Here is a 19915-nt window from a genome sequence, read left to right as displayed (position 1 = left end):
TGCAACTTGTACAAAAACTCTAGCCCGGTGATTCATACAATTGGCTGAAGTTTTGTGAGAACTTCTTGGCCATGATGGAAATAGATGAGGGTTTATCGAAACGGATCATTATTAGTGATGAAGTGACATATATTGAATGCATTTTTAAGTCTGTATGAAACTTCAAATATTGCTCTTTCAAATGGTGCTAATAACATGTATTTCTGTTCATTATTGGTGAAAATATAGTCTTACAAAATTGACCATTATTTTTTTTAACATTATTATATTTACTATTAAAATTATAAAATTAGAAATATTCATACATTTTTTTAACATTTAAAAATATATTGTCATTTCATAAAAAAATATAGAGTAATCTGCAGACACAATATTTACTTACAAAGTACTTCAATTGCATGAAACTGTCTCAAAGGAGGCCATTTGTCAACCTGGCATATATAATCCCCAGTGTCCAAAGCTTGAAGATCTTCAACCTCAAGCGTGTTGTTGCTCCACATCTTCATTCTTTCTGGGGGCTCAACACTTGAGTTTGAGTCTGCTATTGTGATGTCCCCTCTTATCCATCTGACAGTATGTGTCCCTTAGTGAAAAGATGAAAAATAACAATTTGTGCATTGAGAATGAAAATGTATTCTTCATACTTGAATTATACTGTACAGATATTATTAGAATAATTAAATCAAGAAGACTTAGGTGGGCAGGCCATGTGGCACGAATGGGAGAGGAAAGAAGAGTTTACAGAATTCTTGTTGGGAAACCTGATGGTAAGAGACCTGTAAGAAGAGCAAGACTAAGATGCAGGGATAACATTGAGATGGACCTAAAGGAAATTGGTAGGGATGGAAAAGATTGCCCACAACAGGGACAGATGGAAGGCTTGTGTTGCTGCAGCCATAAACCTTCAGGTTTAAGAATGCTAGAGAGTTAGTTAGTTACTTGAATTATACATATTCCTCATTACACAAGAACATTGACATCATTGACACAGTTCATTTCAAATTTTAAAAAGAAAAGAATATATAGCTATTATAGTTGATACCAGAAATAAACTCCAGTTAATTAAGCATTTCATCAGAAAAATCTAATTTAAAAAATAATTTGTTATGTCAAAAAATTTAGTGAAAAATACAGGAACCAGGTCATAACTTCATGTCGTTATATTTTATCCACTTATACCAAAGAATAAATAGTTCCACGAATTTTCATAATTCAAAAAATGAAATTTTTATGTAAGAGTTCGTACAACGTAAACTTTATAATTAAAATTTATCTCTAACTTTCAAAGATTTTTTGTGATTAAAGTGTAGAAAAGTTTAACAAACAGTGTGTTAACTGTATGAAGCTAAAAATAAACTTAACAAAAGCAGTTTATGGTGATCACCGTTTTTGAGACAAGATAATGCCTTATGCTTTGCTCTAGAAAGTAAATTTAAATTTATGTTATTAAAGTACAAAGGACATACAAAATACAATAAAATCGGTAATATTTTCCAAACATCTTGATAAAAGAGTGTAAATCAGAGGCGTCTGCTGAGCGAATGCGGTGCATGTGGCGCATGCGTCAATTGTGGGATAGAATGATTACTTTTTTTCACTTCAGATCCAAGAAATGTAATATAGAAAGAATATGCACCGCATGCACTCAGCAGACGCCTCTGGTGTAAATGAAGAACAAGTAAGTTAGAACTAGTAGCACGTATATGCTTTATTGATAGCTGCAATTTATATTATAGGCAAAGGAATTGTCTTAGTGGGTACACTGAGGAAAATAATCTACTCTTACCAATTTATTTATTGCTGTAGAATAACAGTTGGGCTGAAAAGTTCGTAGGCTGACTTATAGATGGCGTTACTAGAATTAAATCCATGTGATTTTTACTTAGTACTAACCTTCAAAAGATACGTGTATAAATTTCACAGCTGCCGGATAATTAGTTCGTGAGATATAGCATTGTGAGTGAAGCAGCTTTTGTTATTGTGAAAAAATGGATAAAAAAGAATTTCGTGTGTTAATAAAGCATTGCTTTTTGGCGAAAAAAAATACTGTTGAAGCCAAGGCTTGGCTTGATAAACATTATTCGGACTCTGCACCAGGAAAATCAACCGTTGAGAAGTGGTTTTCTAAATTTAAACGAGGCGAAATGAGCATCGAAGACGATGCACGCAGTGGACGCCCCAAAGAGGCTGTTACCGACGAAAACATCAAAAAAGTCCACAAAATAATTTTAAATGATCGTAAAGTGAAGTTGATCGAGATAGCTGAGATTATTACATAGCGTTGTTGGAGCGTTTAAAGGATGAAATCACGAAAAAAACGGCCCCATTTGAAGAAGAAAAAAGTGCTGTTTCATCAAGACAATGCACCGTGTCACAAATCAATGAAAACGATGGCAAAATTATATGAATTAGACTACGAATTGCTTCCCCATCCACCATATTCTCCAGATCTGGCCCCCAGTGACTTTTTCCTGTTTGCAGACCTTAAAAGAATGCTCGCTGGAAAGAAATTTAGCACTGATGAAGAGGTAATCGCCGAAACTGAGGCCTATTTTGAGGCTAAAGAGAAATCGTACTATAAAAATGGCATCGAAAAATTGTATGACCGCTATGATCGTTGTATCGCCCTCAAAGGCAACTATATTGAATAATGAAATCGAATTTTGTCAAAAAAATATTTTTTACTATGTTAGCCTACGAACTTTTCAGCCCAACTGTTAGTTCTTTCATTTTTGCTCGTAAGTAAGTTAGCACTAGTAAGTTTTATCTTTGCAATTAGCCAAAAGTGACATAGAAGTGAAGTAAAATAGACCAAATCAATCAAAACTAGTGATTTTTATAATATAGATTTAAAAGACGGTTGAAATTGTGGTGTCAACATCACACTCTGTCCACCTTTACCTTCCAGTATTGTCTCTAAGTACTCATTGGTGAGAAATAATGAGATTTCATTAGACCCAGAATTGCTAATGTAGAGATATCGATTTAAAAATTTCTCCCTGAGATCATTCACCCTGGGAATCGAACCTGGCTCCCCTGAATTGCAATCTGAAACCTAACTGAATGGACCACAATAGCTGTCTCTTAACAAAGGGTGTAAAAATATGTGAACATGGATATTATTATAATTTTGTAACCATTAGTAAGTACAGTGTTAAGAATTGCATGCATGCTAGAAATTTCTTGTTGCTAACACTGCTTCATGTAAATTATATCTTTTCAATAGTCTTTCTTCTCTCTATCACAGGGACATTGGAATAATAAACTTTGATCCAGGATTAAGCAGAATGAAATCTGTGATCTGTATTGACCCTAAATCTAAAAAGTGAGTACCAAAATCTTGCAAATTGTCACATCTTTTTAAAAGGGAGTGTATTATATTCTTGTTATTCTACTGTAATGTTTTTATTTTTTTTTATTTTTTAGATCCTCTAGCTATTATTGATATTAGAAGTATTAATGTGTGTGGACTGGTAAATAAGGACTGTGACGGAATGTTCACTAAGCTTGGAGCAATTCATCATGCCAGAATGACAACTTTCTTTCCATACTATATGAGGTTTTTTTCCAACAAAATCCCATTGTTACCAAGTCAAAGAATCTCTCATTTCATATCCCATCATACACTCTTCACTACTTTACTAACCTCCTGTAGATCAGCCACTGTATTTGAAACCCTGACATGGGAGCAGTGGCACTCGCGTCGCTAGTTTGTCATGGAATATCTGTAGTTCGCATAGTTTCTGAGGTTTCAGAAATCTTGGCGCTAGTATAGCTGGGTAATTTTGACCTATCGAGTGTAACCTTCCTCTATATATTTTTCATGAGATTTTTACAACCATGGAGAAACTTGGCTATTGCAATATATATGGCATTACATAAGGCATTTAAAAATATTTAAAGTACAAAATAATTGTAAGAGCATCAATGATTCTACCATTTCTTTTCTTTGTGCTCTGTCATGGACATATGACAGACAAAACATCAAGTAATGCAAAAAAGATTCTGCATGTGGCAGAGAAGTCAACAAATATTACTGATGACTCATGACATCGGCTCAAACTTGTCATATTCAGGGAATAACAGCAGTTAAACGGGAATAACAGCAGTTAAACAGAATTATCGCAATATTATGTCATGCCCACTGCAACATGTGATTATGAGCATTAATGTATTCTAGTGAAAAAAATATATAGGCAAATCTACAACAAACATTAAAAGCATGAGTTCCAATTAACATATTAAAGAACTCTGGATGAAATCAATGAAAATTATTTATTTCCATGCATTTCAAACATACAGAAGCTCATTCCTCTACATGCCACTGAGCCTCTGGTCTGGTTTGGTTAGTATCTTAAATTCTATATTATACAACAATCAGAGACAGGGGCAAATAGTTACCTACTGTTCTATTTTTTCATTCTTATTGGTATTGTTTGTCTAGTTGCAGTTGACATGATGAGCTAGTTGAATCTTGGCCAAAAAAGTTGTTTTGTCATGTCTCTTTCTTGCTAATCAAGTTATTTTATGTCGCTTTTCTACCTTTAATGTTAATCACGATGATGAGAATGATGCTCAATGCTGAAATGGCTGATGGGACAAACACAATGATACAGCCATGCCTTATCCAGGGTTTGAACCTGGGGTCTCTGCTTTCGTGGCACATAACACTGAATCACTTTGCCATAGAGGCCAGTGATTTGGACCTGATGTCCCTATGAATGACCTGAGTCATTCGAAATGACATAAGTCCCTATTTAAATTATTGCGTACTATTAAGAAAACAGACGTAAAATAATGATGAAAAGTAGTTTATTCTTTCCAGTAATGTTACATGTACAACTTACCCAAATTCTCCACAAAACATGGCAAGAGAACTGTATCAGCCTCATGAGCCTTGACTGTAGTCGGAACACTTCTGAAGTATGGTTGTGGTTCTGGGGGAACTGGAGACAAACACATCACACCTAGAACAGCAAAATGCCAATTTATCGTTAATTCATAAATCAAAGTTCTAGTTTAATAAATATATGTATCTTTCCTATCTACAACCATAATAAAAAAAATAAGTGCCAGGAAAATGAGTGGGGCAGAGGGAAGGGATACGAGAATATTTCTGGAGAGGTAGTCATATTTAATATACCTATGAATACCATACAAAAATTACATGGCACTTCCATGTAGTGCACCCTGGACTGCGGACTGACGAGGCTCTGGCGACTGGCCCCATGGCCAGTATAATTTTGTTTGTGTTGTCCTGTGTTTTGTCCTGTGTTTTGTCCTTATTTGTGCTGAGTGTTCTTTGCAGCCTCGGCTTTTAACGAATGTCAGAACATTTTAATATTTTATGATTTTAATTAAGCAACGTTAGAGTTGTTATGTGAAACGGTAAGGGGCTGGACCCCGTATAGTGTGACGGGTGGAATATAGCCTTAGTGCTGACACACCCAAAAATTTTAAATTCAAATCAAAATCAATTACATGGGTTAGGAGTATTTATAGTAGAATGACAGCACTTCCTTCCTACGCGTCAGCAAAAATTTGATGCGGCTGGTTTTATGTTACATCCGGTCGTAGCGGGCCACGAGCGGTTTTATTGTTGAGTCAGCAGAACGTGTCTGATCACGTTGAAGACATCGGAAGCGGTGGGGAGAGGGAGTCAATGGATTCGTCACGTTGTTTCTTGATGTATGCTAACCTAACACGTGCATATGTTTGTGTGTGTGTGTGTGTGTGTGTGTGGAGGAAATGCGCGTGCAACCATTGCGTATGATGGAAAGACATGAAGAAATGATTTAAAGATGGCGCCGAAGGTGCTGTACCCCCTCCGCCGAAAGCTTAGCGGCTAAGGTTATTGCTCTGTAAAACAAGAGGCGTCGAGGGTTCGATTCCTGGTAGAGTCAATATTGATCGATTGATAGATTGAGTTGTTTTTTTTAAGTCCGTTTTATGCACGGTAAAACTAATCAGGATTGGACCTACAGTTGAAAAGTGGTGATTCGGACCACTATGTGCCTCCACCGAGTATCGAACCTGGGACCCTTTGATTACAAGGCGACGATGTCAATATTGAATGGTCTCGATTAGTCTGTGTGTAAATAAAGGCAACAAAATGGTTGAGTTCGAAAATCGAGTTGGGTTAGTGGTTAATGTTGTCACCTGGCAATGAAGAGGTCGCGGGTTCGATTCTCTAGGTAGTTAAATTAGGCCAATTGTTTAGTCCCGCCATTATAGGTTCCCGATTATTCCATCTGTGCATAAATAGTATTTCAATAAAATTAAAATGGCGGCCGCGTTTTGTGTTTAGCGGCGGCGGCGCGGCGCGGCGCGACGCGGGGCGGAGCGGGGCGGCACGGCGCGGGGGTGTTTTTTATTCCGCGAGATGTTTTAACCAAGTGGTTGAGGGTTCGATTCCCAATGTTGGTGAAAATTGGATATTCAATTGTATTTGTTTAAAAGTTCCGATTAGCTTTTTGTGCACAAAGAGAAAATGAACTAATTGGAAATAGGATGTTTATGCTGTAATGAAAAGGTCCCCGGGTTCGATTCACAATGTCAAATTGGCTGATAATGATGTTGTTTTTAAAATAAAAAAAAAAGAAGTGTGAATAAATTAGAATCTGTTGTTTTGCCGTGTGGGGCCCCAGTAACGATTAGCTTAAATGCATAAAGAGTAGGTAAAATAAGCAAGATGGCCGTCACTATTGTTTTGTGATCAAAGAGGAGTCACAGGTTCGATTCAATCAAAGGAGGCAACATTCTATGTTTCAATTCCATGTAAAAGTCTAAAGTTATGTTTCGATTAACCTCAATGCATAAAGAGGAATTAAACAAAAACAAGCAAAATGGCGACAGATGTGATAAAAGAGAAATTGAATTAGTTTTTTTATAGTGACAAGAAAAAATAGCGAATCACTGTTAGAAATAGAATGAAAATAAAGATACTTGCCTTTGCGTGTCCAGCGCTGTGCAGAAAAGCTCTCATGCTTTATCTCCGACAAGTCCACAATACACAATTTTTTTATTGTATAGTTAATTATTAATGTTGTTATTAACACAGATTGTTACCAGTGTGAAGAAAAGCTCTTATGCTTTATCTCCGACAAGTCCACAATACACACTTTGTCATTATATAGTTAATTATTAATGTTGTTATTAACACCGATTTTTACAAGTGTGAAGAAAAGCGCTCATGCTTTATCTTCGACAAGTCCACAATACACATTTTTTCATTATATAGTTAATTATTAATGTTGTTATTAACGATTGTTACCAGTAAAAATTAAAACCATGAGGATTTTTAAAGGGGTGATAAATGGAAAAAAAGCCAAGACATATATTTTATCCCTGTTTATTACCAATATTTACAAAATTCAAAAGAGCCGCACACACACTCACACACATACATATGTAAAATGTTTATATTGTGTCACCAGTTTATCAGCATGTTATTTAACAAGTTTTTATTCTTCAAGTTTGTTCACTCACCCACATAAGGAATTGTGTCACTATCATATCCATTTTCTGCTGCAACCACTGAATTAAAATGTTTCACTATTTTTTCCACAAGCATGTTCTCGCAAAAAAGAAACACTTCTTTGGAAAGTCTTTTTCCGTCGATGTTTTGTATAGACAAAGGCTCAGGTTTTGTACATCCATGTAGATGGGAAAGCACAAACTTCTCCTTATTACATGCATGGACAGGGGAAATATCTGTGCAACCGAAACATTGTTCGCGAAGGTCGAGAATGCAAGATTCCACACAGTTTCCAAAATATGATTTCAGATACGGCGACACTGTTTCACACATAACTTTCGCATGCTCGATGCACACAAATATCTTCATAAAGTTCCGCCACGAACTTCCTGCGATGAACACTATCTCCAGGGAACCGTAAGCTGTTTTTTTCCTTATAATGATCTGACGACGATTGTACAGTGTGGTTATCAGCAATTCATGTTGCTCACTTAGTGGGTAGGAAACACGAGGCTGCTCACCTGGAATAGCGATGTAATTGTCGATTACTGGAAACAATTCCTGAAGAGCGTGCCACTCCTGCAACTGTAGTTCAACACCGGCCGCCCCGCTTCTGTGTAGCCTGACCACAGGTTGGAAATCCAGATGAGAGGAAAGTCCGATTGAGATAACCTTTGTTTTCGAAGCATTCAAATAGTAGACGTGATCAAATAATATCAACTGGCGTATAAGACTAGTTACTTGTTTTTGTTCTTCAGGTAAATGCTGATCGCTCTCTTTCTGAAGAACCCCCTTGAAATTAGTGTACGTTTTAATTTTTTTTTTCTGCGGCATCGAAATAGAGGATTCCATGACTAAGAACTGCGAGATACTGCATGTCGCAGCGTGCAGATATACATTTGAAGAAATGCGTGGGTGTGTTTTTGAGACGCATGCGCGCGTAGCATACCAAGTATGTGCTGGACAAAAAAGGTGGAGGGGGCGGGGCGTTACAAAGATCAATGGTGAGAGAAAAATCAGCAGAATATCATAAACGTCATATTGAGGAAATATTGGATAACAAATATTAATTAATTTAATTAAAGCATCAACCGCATTGTCGATCTGAAATTAGGTTTATAGACAGGGGGCAAAATGGAAAATATCGACGATGTTCTAGTATTGGATTGTTTCTGTATTTCCATCGGTATAATCCTCCACCACATTTGAAGCATACTGTTTTATCCTCTTTTTGAATGTAAAATAATCCTGCTTCGGACAGAGCTTCTACAAACGGGAATTCTTTTGATTGCCAGTTTCTGAAAGAGGACAATCTAGCATTGAAAGATCCCATCTCTGGATATTGCGTCATTGTTCTGTAAAGACACAAAACAAGATAAATATTATAAGTAAGCTGTTGTAAACTGTAACGCTACAAAATTAGTGAAATATTTTAATTCAGTGGTTGCAGCAGAAAATGGATATGATAGTGACACAATTCCTTATGTGGGTGAGTGAACAAACTTGAAGAATAAAAACTTGTTAAATAACATGCTGATAAACTGGTGACACAATATAAACATTTTACATATGTATGTGTGTGAGTGTGTGTGCGGCTCTTTTGAATTTTGTAAATATTGGTAATATACAGGGATAAAATATATGTCTTGGCTTTTTTTTCCATTTATCACCCCTTTAAAAATCCTCATGGTTTTAATTTTTACTGGTAACAATCGTTAATAACAACATTAATAATTAACTATATAATGAAAAAATGTGTATTGTGGACTTGTCGAAGATAAAGCATGAGAGCTTTTCTTCACACTGGTAAAAATCGGTGTTAATAACAACATTAATAATTAACTATATAATGACAAAGTGTGTATTGTGGACTTGTCGGAGATAAAGCATAAGAGCTTTTCTTCACACTGGTAACAATCTGTGTTAATAACAACATTAATAATTAACTATACAATAAAAAAATTGTGTATTGTGGACTTGTCGGAGATAAAGCATGAGAGCTTTTCTGCACAGCGCTGGACACGCAAAGGCAAGTATCTTTATTTTCATTCTATTTCTAACAGTGATTCGCTATTTTTTCTTGTCACTATAAAAAAACTAATTCAATTTCTCTTTTATCACATCTGTCGCCATTTTGCTTGTTTTTGTTTAATTCCTCTTTATGCATTGAGGTTAATCGAAACATAACTTTAGACTTTTACATGGAATTGAAACATAGAATGTTGCCTCCTTTGATTGAATCGAACCTGTGACTCCTCTTTGATCACAAAACAATAGTGACGGCCATCTTGCTTATTTTACCTACTCTTTATGCATTTAAGCTAATCGTTACTGGGGCCCCACACGGCAAAACAACAGATTCTAATTTATTCACACTTCTTTTTTTTTATTTTAAAAACATCATTATCAGCCAATTTGACATTGTGAATCGAACCCGGGGACCTTTTCATTACAGCATAAACATCCTATTTCCAATTAGTTCATTTTCTCTTTGTGCACAAAAAGCTAATCGGAACTTTTAAACAAATACAATTGAATATCCAATTTTCACCAACATTGGGAATCGAACCCTCAACCACTTGGTTAAAACATCTCGCGGAATAAAAAACACCCCCGCGCCGTGCCGCCCCGCCCCGCGCCGCCCCGCGCCGCGCCGCCGCCGCCGCCGCTAAACACAAAACGCGGCCGCCATTTTAATTTTATTGAAATACTATTTATGCACAGATGGACTAATCGGGAACCTATAATGGCGGGACAAAACAATTGGCCTAATTTAACTACCTAGAGAATCGAACCCGCGACCTCTTCATTGCCAGGTGACAACATTAACCACTAACCCAACTCGATTTTCGAACTCAACCATTTTGTTGCCTTTATTTACACACAGACTAATCGAGACCATTCAATATTGACATCGTCGCCTTGTAATCAAAGGGTCCCAGGTTCGATACTCGGTGGAGGCACATAGTGGTCCGAATCACCACTTTTCAACTGTAGGTCCAATCCTGATTAGTTTTACCGTGCATAAAACGGACTTAAAAAAAACAACTCAATCTATCAATCGATCAATATTGACTCTACCAGGAATCGAACCCTCGACGCCTCTTGTTTTACAGAGCAATAACCTTAGCCGCTAAGCTTTCGGCGGAGGGGGTACAGCACCTTCGGCGCCATCTTTAAATCATTTCTTCATGTCTTTCCATCATACGCAATGGTTGCACGCGCATTTCCTCCACACACACACACACACACACACACACAAACATATGCACGTGTTAGGTTAGCATACATCAAGAAACAACGTGACGAATCCATTGACCCCCTCCCCCCACCGCTTCCGATGTCTTCAACGTGATCAGACACGTTCTGCTGACTCAACAATAAAACCGCTCGTGGCCCGCTACGACCGGATGTAACATAACACCAGCCGCATCAAATTTTTGCTGACGCGTAGGAACGAAGTGCTGTCATTCTACTTTTATTTATCGATATTTCTTGTTAGCTGGGAGTGGTTAGGAGAATGGACCTGTCAATCCATGAGTCATCTCCACTCTCCTGCCCCCCTCTCCAGTGCCATGACTTATAAAAAATATTAGTAATCAGGTGAGATGCAAATTGCTTATGTTAACTTTGAAATGGAGGCAATCAGTTCTCATTGAAAAATTTCAAAAAAATATAACATTTACACAGGTATTGTTGTAATCATTGTTTATACCAAGTTCAAGGCCACTGATGCGATTCAGACCACTCCTCACACCTTATCCCTATAATGAAATCGAAAGCAGAAGTGACAACAAAGGTAGATGTTTTTAAAAAAATCTGGTGTCATAATAAAAAAGTTCACTTCCTCAAAACTGGATCAGAGTCTACCAAATTCAGGATCACAGCTAGTAGAGGGGAGAGGACAATGTTGGAAGGTTCGGCCCGAGGTGTCCAAAAGGCTAGATACGCTACAACATAGGAGAGATAAAAGGATATACATATCCAAAGGAACATGCTGGTGGTGAGGGGAATCTTAGAGCAAGACTGATGAGAGAAATCAAAGAAGATGTCTATAAGACAAAAGAGTTTGGAGAACTGTGGTTGAGAGTGAACCAACCTTATAAATGATGACTGAAAATTGAAGCTTTGTCTTCGTCACCATTTCTTCATTTTAAACAGGGAATGCAATACCGGGACACCACTTCCCTTCTGCCGTCCCAAAATCACCAGGTTACAAGACTCATATTCTCGGATATTAGAGGTTATTTGCATTTGGTTTAAATTAGTTCACGACGACTGATTCTAATAGAATATTTTAGTTTCCTAATCCTCTGGCCAATATCAATAAAATTTATTTGGCAAGTGCTGATTTTCATTGGCATGTTCCATTTCAGACACCTAAAAATTCCAGTTAATCAGTCCACCGCCACTGTCGCGAAACCATTTTCTGTTATTGCAATCGAACTCAAGCTCGTCGTTCCAGGTGGTTGTCAGCTTGAACTACAAATCGCTTCACTCTTCCGGCTCTAACCCACGAAAGACTCAACCGTCATTTTTTTAAAAAAAAATATATATATATAATTATAGAGGCTGCACCGTTTGCAATGACGCTTCAGAAGCTTTGATTTCCAACCTGCACTGGCGAGAAAGGATTTCCTCTTTTACTGGTGAACCCCGAGCGAAAAATCATCTCTTCAGGTGGTTGTCAGCTGGGGCTGCAAGTCGGAAAGCTCAGGTATAATTGACACCAGGGCCTTGTACCAGGCCGCGGCCCGACGGTTGAGAAACACTGGTCTAGACCGATTTTCAAGAAATGGGTGGTTAGGATACTTAACACGACTTTTCTATTTGCCAACTATTGTTTGATAATTTCTTTGTAATTCTTATAAAAAAATAGGAAGAAGACGCAATGCTGCTATTCGTAATAAGATTTGATTTGATTTATTTTACTTTGTTTTCTGCTACTTTTGGCTAATCGCGACAATGAGGATAAGTGATAATATGCTGAAATTTTTGAATGGACACTCATAAGCAACACCCATTTCCAGTCCGGAATTTGAATCAGGGACCCCTGGCGTCGTAGCGCGCTGTGCTAATCACTCCGCAACGGAGATCGGCTATTCGTAATAAGAATATTATTGCATATTGAGTAGCGTCAAGACTGGCAACACTCTACAGAACTTACTTTCTTTCCATTATGGTTTATGGCCACCTATACATCCGTTATGCATTGACGCTTTCGGCACATATCAACTCTACTTTGCAGCAGCGTGGGATGATCGAAAGGAAGAAAGGAGAGAGGAGGAAACAAATGATTTGTCAGCATCAAAGATCGGGATCCCCATCCCGGGATTAGAGTTCCGAAATCCCGGAACTATTCAATCTACTCGCGTTCCCTATTTTCATCAGCGCATTCATCAGAAACTTTCTTAAACATCCTTTATGAATACAATTCAAACTATCCTTGGTGCTAGCCCGTCTCCAGCCGACATATTTTAGCTTCTTCCCCATAAAAAGTACTTATACCATAGGCGTAACTTGGCAGGGGCAAGGGGCACATGGCATCCCCAATTTTCAGGTTTATTTAAATCTTCAAGTTAGGGGTAATCTTGTTAACCTCCTGGGACCTAAGGGGCAAAATAATTAAGAGCGTTATTTGTGATTTCGTAAATGTAACAGTTATTTAGCAAATAATCCTGGATGATATTTTTCTGGGATGGAAAGCTTTACGAGTCTGCGCCCCCCGCCCTTCCCAAAGTTCGATTCTCCTCCCATGACTTGTACACTTTACAATTGAATTATTGTAAATACTTCTCTATTATGATGCTTACTTTTCCTTCTTTGCTGATATTTACAATTATTACATCAACAACCTACATTCGTGTGGTCAGGGCTTTTTGTTGGGGGAACAGACTTCCCAGACTATTCATTGTCTCGAACAGGACGTGTGTCCCCACTTCTTTACACGTAACACTCAACGTCCATCAAGAAACACAAGGCCGATGCCATCAGAAGGGGATTTGGTCAGGGGGAAATGGAGCTTGTGTCAACAGAGGGTTTTTTGGGGTTCTTCTACCTCTCTTCAGGCAGATGGCGCCCTCAAAGTGATTCTTCAAAATGGCAGAATGTGGGAAGCAAATGGAGCACAGGATGATAAATTGGTGCTTGTTGTTATCTACTTTTCTCCCCATTTCGGAAGTGCCTAAGGGTGGTTTACCCTCAAACCATTCCGCCTGCTGAAGATAATTTTGTTAGTCTGTCTTTGTTGCACAGTGGGGAAAAAATGGCCGAGCAGAAGTACGTACTCTGAGAAGGTCTCCTAGTTCTGTTTTTGTAAATGCAGTTGCGTAGTGGTTAGCGTGGCGCGCCGCGAAGCCATTCGAATCTCGGATAAGGCAATGGCGCTTTCTTATGTTTAGTTTGTCCTTTCATCAATTCGTCATTTATCCTCCTCTAGCGGTTATCCTAGAGAGGTAGAAAAGTGACATAAAATAGTCAAAAATAGAAAACAGAGTTGAATAATAGTAGTGAATTTACATGCTTTACGCATTCTGTAACTTCACGAATATTCCTTATTTTTGTTTAAAATTTTGACCGCAGTTAATTTTTTTCAGCTTATTAATTTCAGTAAATTTGCTCTTCGCTTTTCATAATTCCATTTGGTCTAATGCAGGGTTGTTGAAAGTCCAGGAATTTGAAATAAATTCAATTCAGGTCCAGGAGAGAAAATCAGCAACGTAAATGGGTTCAGGACCGTAAAGAAACTTTTTACGTTTCTATTTCAATTCAGTCAAGGAACCATTTTACCGGATCAATTTAACTACGGTCCAGGAACCTTTTTCCGGGTCAGTTTAAATGCGGTCCAAGTTCCGTATTGGTTGGTTGGTTGGTTGGTTGATTTGGTGTTTTAAGTCCACTTTATGCACAGTAAGGCTAATCGAGGGTGGACCTACAGTTTAAAGTGGGACCCGAACCACTTGTGCCTCCACCGGGTAAGTTCCGTATTGAAATGGAACAATACGCAACTTGGACCGAATCTAAATTGTGCGAGGAAATAGGTTCCGGTACGGTTACAGAACCCAATAGAACCCATTAGAATGTATGGGTCCTTGGACCTTTAACGTTGATCCATTTAACTGAATGGTTCATTGATGTTTACATATTTAGGTGCGTCAGCTCTGAGGCTATTTACAGACCCATACACGTGTGAAATATTGTTTACAGGCATGTAAAGTGGATAATTATTACGTGCATAATATAATATGTATTGAAAACGAGCATTAGTTCATGTAATTGCTGGGGTTAAAATTCCTGTCTCCCTCGGCACCAAAATGAGTGATCAAGAGAGCGTGGTAGAGTTATTGGAATTGGCATTTGCATTTATTACAGTAATGCAGTGACGTGCACTGAGGAGTAGCTAGTTTAGCAGAGATAGATCAATCAATCTCAAATCTCTAATTATTTTCAAATCACAATAGTTATTGTTTTGTTGAAGCCACAGTTCATATGGAACACTTTTTTTCACGCGCTTCTCGTCCCTCGGTGCTTGATTGATTGATTGATATGTTGTTTTAAGTCCACTTTATGCACAGTAAGGCTAATCGGGACTGGACCTACAGTTTAAAGTGGGATCCGAACCACTTGTGCCTCCACCGGGTATCGAACCCGGGACCCCTTGATTACAAGGCGACGACGCTACCACTGCGCCATCGGGAGGCCCTCGTCCCTCGGTGCGTTCAGCGGCCTAGCTCGCTCTTTCTCCGCCTCACAGTTCCAGGTAGAAACGGGTTTTCGAAGGGAAAAGGAAGATTTCTGTCTCTACCTCCCTTGCCCCCTCGCCCCCGCTCCAATGGTTGAAAGCCCGTGCTTTCAGGTCCTCCAGTCTATCTCCTATAGGACAGATAGGGGATTGGATTCCCTTCCCTTCCTTTGTAAATCCTCTAAAAAAAATTCTGCAGTACTTCTGTTCTCTGTATTAACACTACTTTTTAAACGATGTACAATTTGTATGTATAATATAGGTTGTACTTTTATTATTTATGCAATTGGAACGTCTTATGTGTCGACAAAAATGTTATGCTTTTTTTTTTAATATGGAATATATAATGATTAAATAACAAATATTTGCTCACGCTCACTCTTGCTCTTGTTTTAGTAGTGTTTTATTTAAATATACTAATCTCTTGGCCTCCAATAAAAAAAAATGGATAAGCTAAACAATCATAAATACGGATGTACTTATTTGGGCAAGAGAACGCGCGATCTAATTGTTGTTGTTGGTTTGGTTTATTTTACTTCGCTTTTCTGCCACATTTGGTTATCGCAAAAATGAGGATGAGTGATGATATGATGAAATTGATGAAGAGACCTCACAAAGAACAATTCAGGCCGGAATTCGTGACGAGCGTGCATTCTTGTTCTTATGTGTTGTACTCTGCCTGCAGTGAATAATGAAAAAATTAGAAATGAAAAATGTATCCCAGAACTCAAAAAGCCAAATGAATATCATTGAAGAAAGTAGAAAAAAGGTGTGTTTAAAGTTGTGTTTTGTTACCCATCACTTTTTCTAGTTGTATAGATTTAATCGCAATAAGTAGCTAAGAGCTTGGAAAGTCGTGAGGGACAATCATAAACAGAGAATTCTAGGCTCCTGATTTCACAGTGTCCTGCAGATGCACTGGGAGGAAATTATTTGTATTTTCTTCTCTCTTCCATCGCTTTACCTAATTTCTGCCATGACGATGAACGTTGATTAAATTAAACGGGTGAAGAGTGGTTGCAAAGAAACACTCATGCAAAGGGCAGGGCTCGAGCCCGGATCCTTCAGTAACGAGATCGTGAGATGGGGAAATTATGGAAATCAAGCAAAGCAATTTTTTTGAAAAAACGTTAATCATATATAAAGATGGTATTTCAAAAATTCAATTGAAAATTACTACTCAGGAAAAATGCAGTTTGCTTTACCGATACCCACGTATCCTCACATGTTTGTTGTCCGCCGAACTCCGTGGGGGAGTGCGAGTGGTCCCGGATCTGAACCCGATGGAGGTATATAGTGGTTCGGATCCCACATTAAACTATAGGTCTAGTCCCGATTAGCCTTTCTGTGTATAAAATGGACTTAAAACATCAAATCAACCATCATATCAAACAACCGTGGGGGAATGGTTACCACAACGCGCTACAACACCAGGAGTTTCGGGTTCGAACCCCTACCTGGGCATGGGTGTTCTTTGTGTTTGTCCCTTCATTAATTTTATCGTATCATCTTCGCGATTAACCAAATGTGTCAAAAAAGCGAATCAAATCAAATCATTCATTGATTGATTTTTTGATTTGGTTTATTTTACTTCGCTTTCCGCCATATTTGGCTAATCGCGAAGACGATACGATAAAATTGATGAAGGGACACACAAAGATCACCCATTGCCAAGCCGAGATTCAAACCCGGCATCTCTGGCTCAGTAGTCAAATCAAATGGTTTTTGATTTTCGAAAGTGGGTGGAAGTTATGTGTACAATTTTTTGTAGTCATTCCTAACTTTGCAATTTTTCCTGTATTTGACATTCTTCTTTTAGGAATACTGGGTCCTAAAAGGGGAAGGGGGATTATGACCCGTTGGGCACGCCACACATTGCTACCGCAAGTGTCGACGTCACCGCACGTCACTGCAGTAATGACAAGTAATAAGTTGAGAATTCAATAGTAAGTAAAGTATATATTTTCTTAAAAATGCATTTTTTTTTTCTCTGAGACAAGCATCTGGTACCGTGTCTGATTGTTGCATTTCCTTGCATACATGCTTTAATTTTTTAAAAAGAAATCATGGTGCTGTGCACCACTATGGAGATAGAGTTCTTGTAGAGCACCTAAGATTAATGATACAAAGATCATTTATTGTTAATAGGAGATATGATTGATGACTCAGACGACAACAATGATTCTTGCCTTACCATTAGAAGTTCAACCGATCATATCGGAACATAAGCCACATTAACTTTCAAAAGAAGCGTATCGTCTCACCCCAACATGAAGAAAAAAAAATGAATGCCCCATTCTACTATTACCTTCCGTATCAGAACTGAACACTCGGGGCAAGCATATTGCGTAGCACTTTAAACTCGTGACCTCTGGCTCAACTGTGAATAGTCGATTGAACATGAAGGCCGCGCGTGAGTGCATAAGGATGATCGCACTACTTTTCTCTCTCCTCGCCGGGGTGCAACAGTACATAAGCGCATTTGATTCTTTTGTGTTTAAAATTGGTGGAAGCAATTTTTCACTTGTCCCTTTCACTGTCAAATGTTCCCTTGATGGGTATTAATGAGTGCAAGAGGGGCGTTGGGCTTTTGTAATGAAGCCTTCACTGCTTTATACCCCCGTCCACTGAGCCGGAAATAGTCTCTGCAGACACCCTTTCCGAATCGTTACCGCTGAATTTCCAGCACTTCTGCTTTGTTCTACCTGTCATGGTGAATGCAGGAGAGTCAGGGGTGTCTGCACAAGTGGATTTTCAGCTACAGGTATGGACGTCGCCAGAAATTTTTCAGGGGGCGTCAAGCTATAGACAAAAATGTATTAGTAGAAATAATAACAATAATTATAATCTCCACTTATTATTGTTATTTTACAATAATGCCTATTATAAACCAATAAAAATAAACCAATTTTATTATGATTATATAAACGGGAAGACTTTTCTACTCGATGCACCACATGTGAGTGACTGTCCAGACATTTTTTTCAATTTTTACATTTCATACAGTTAGTGTACTTAAATTCGTAATTGTATTTTGTAATAAACTTTTACACATCTCGTTCAAGAAAATGTTTTAAAAGTTAGCGGAAAATTTTACTCATGAGTTTATATTGTGTGACCTCTCGCATAAATCTATAATTTTTCGAATTTTGGAAATAGTGAAACCATTTATTCTTTGGATTAAACGGTAGAATTAAAAAAAAATAAACTGGTTTCTGTATTTGACATTAAATATGTTCAATCTAATGCAGATTTTACTTTGGTGTTTCTGTTCGAGTAACTTGATATGAAGGACGCAAATTTGAAAGGAGGAGCAGGAGTCGGCGGACCCGTTCGACCCTCCTGCTGACGCCCATGGGTACAGATTGGGTCCTTACAATTTCTTTAGGAGAATGCCCAAAACAACACAATAGAGGATTGCAATAATAGCAGAGGCGTGGCGTGCATGTAGCCAGTGTTACCGCAGGTAACAGCAAAATGTAAAGAATTAAAAAGTTGTTTCAATAAAATGACAACATTGTTAAATACGTTAATGAACACCGTTGCAGTCGAGTAAATATTACCTAGGACATTTTTTCTGCAGCCGACAATAGCGAAGAGGGAGGCCGTTCCGCTACTGTGAAGAGGCAACAATGGAGAAGACGGCGCCAATGCAGGGAAAGAACGGGGAAGGACATTGGGGCATAATGTGCTATGGGGTTATTCATGTGCCTGTTAAGGGGCCCTGTTGCCGTTCAGACCTACCGGAGCAGCCAGTGTTGTCACATCGGATTGGCAGAAAGAGCTAAATGAAGACTAAAATTGGTAAACGCTGTAAGTGCCAAAGTAATTCAAACACCATTTTTCACGTTAAACTGTGAAATGTACCATGCTTTATAATGTGGTAAACGTGAAATGTGGCTGGTAGCCCTCTAAGTAGTTCAAAGGGCGTGTAAAGAGGTCACTAGTGTGAACGTTCTTACGGGCTGATGTGCGGAACGATGCGATTTCCCAACACTTTCGCTTTTGGCACTTACAACGTTTACCACTTTTAGTCCTCAAATCCCGCCTAAAATAGGAATACAATTTCTGTGAAGCAACTAGAGGTAGACTACAAAGCCAAGGCTGGATTGAACTACAACTGAGACCATTAGGTAATAAACGAAAATATAGTTCCTTGGTGTGATTCGTAATTTGGACAAACCTAACTCCAAAATACTAAGTTGGCAACAGTAGTACGTACAGCTGGGCTTCCCTTCCACGAAGGAGCGTAGTTCTGTCGTCTGCTCAGTGCTCACCACACAAACGGAGACAGATGAAGAATTGACAAGGGTCTACCACTATTCATTGGATTTTCGTGGTAACTGTCTCATGAGTGGTAGTTCTTTCTAGGAGTGTTTGTGGCTTAATCACTGTGCTGATTGCAAAACAAGAACGAAATGAACAAATATCTAGCTCGAAGACATGTTTTCTTTACCGAAAGGGGGGTGGGGTGTAATAACGTCTAGCAGGCATAATTGTCGTACTGATAGCCGGTAACACTTTTTAAAAAGTCACGCCACGCCACTGAATAATAGCATCATTTTTAAATTTAGTTTTACTCTAATTCATGCCCTTTTCCTTCATTCCTATGGCAAGCGCGCGCGCGCGCGCACACACACACACACACACACAAATATGGAGGAATTCCTAAAGTGCAAGTGTAAGAGAGACAAAAG

The 19915-nt window shown here is 38.4% G+C and overlaps 1 protein-coding gene across 3 annotated transcripts in view; it reads right to left on the bottom strand.

Annotated features, from left to right (window-relative positions):
- The window catches only part of LOC145978605 (limbic system-associated membrane protein-like), a 97023-nt gene that overhangs the window by 62240 nt on the left and 14868 nt on the right, over nucleotides 1-19915 (bottom strand). For 2 of the 3 annotated variants that reach the window (XM_083111325.1, XM_083111326.1), the window contains exons 2-3: nucleotides 4848-4967; nucleotides 383-583 (exon numbers count right to left, since the gene is read on the bottom strand). In XM_083111325.1, coding sequence (XP_082967451.1) covers nucleotides 383-583; nucleotides 4848-4967 — 321 coding nt within the window. Of the gene's footprint in view, nucleotides 1-382; nucleotides 584-4847; nucleotides 4968-12092; nucleotides 12217-19915 lie in introns of those variants that run through there. The other variant, XM_083111327.1, reaches the window with a different exon arrangement.

The sequence above is a fragment of the Lepisma saccharinum genome, chromosome 25, assembly GCF_977018435.1.
Source record: "Lepisma saccharinum chromosome 25, izLepSacc3.1, whole genome shotgun sequence".
Lineage (NCBI taxonomy): Eukaryota > Metazoa > Arthropoda > Insecta > Zygentoma > Lepismatidae > Lepisma > Lepisma saccharinum.
Note: the sequence above shows the minus strand (reverse complement) of the source record. Positions and strands in the feature narration are given on the sequence as shown.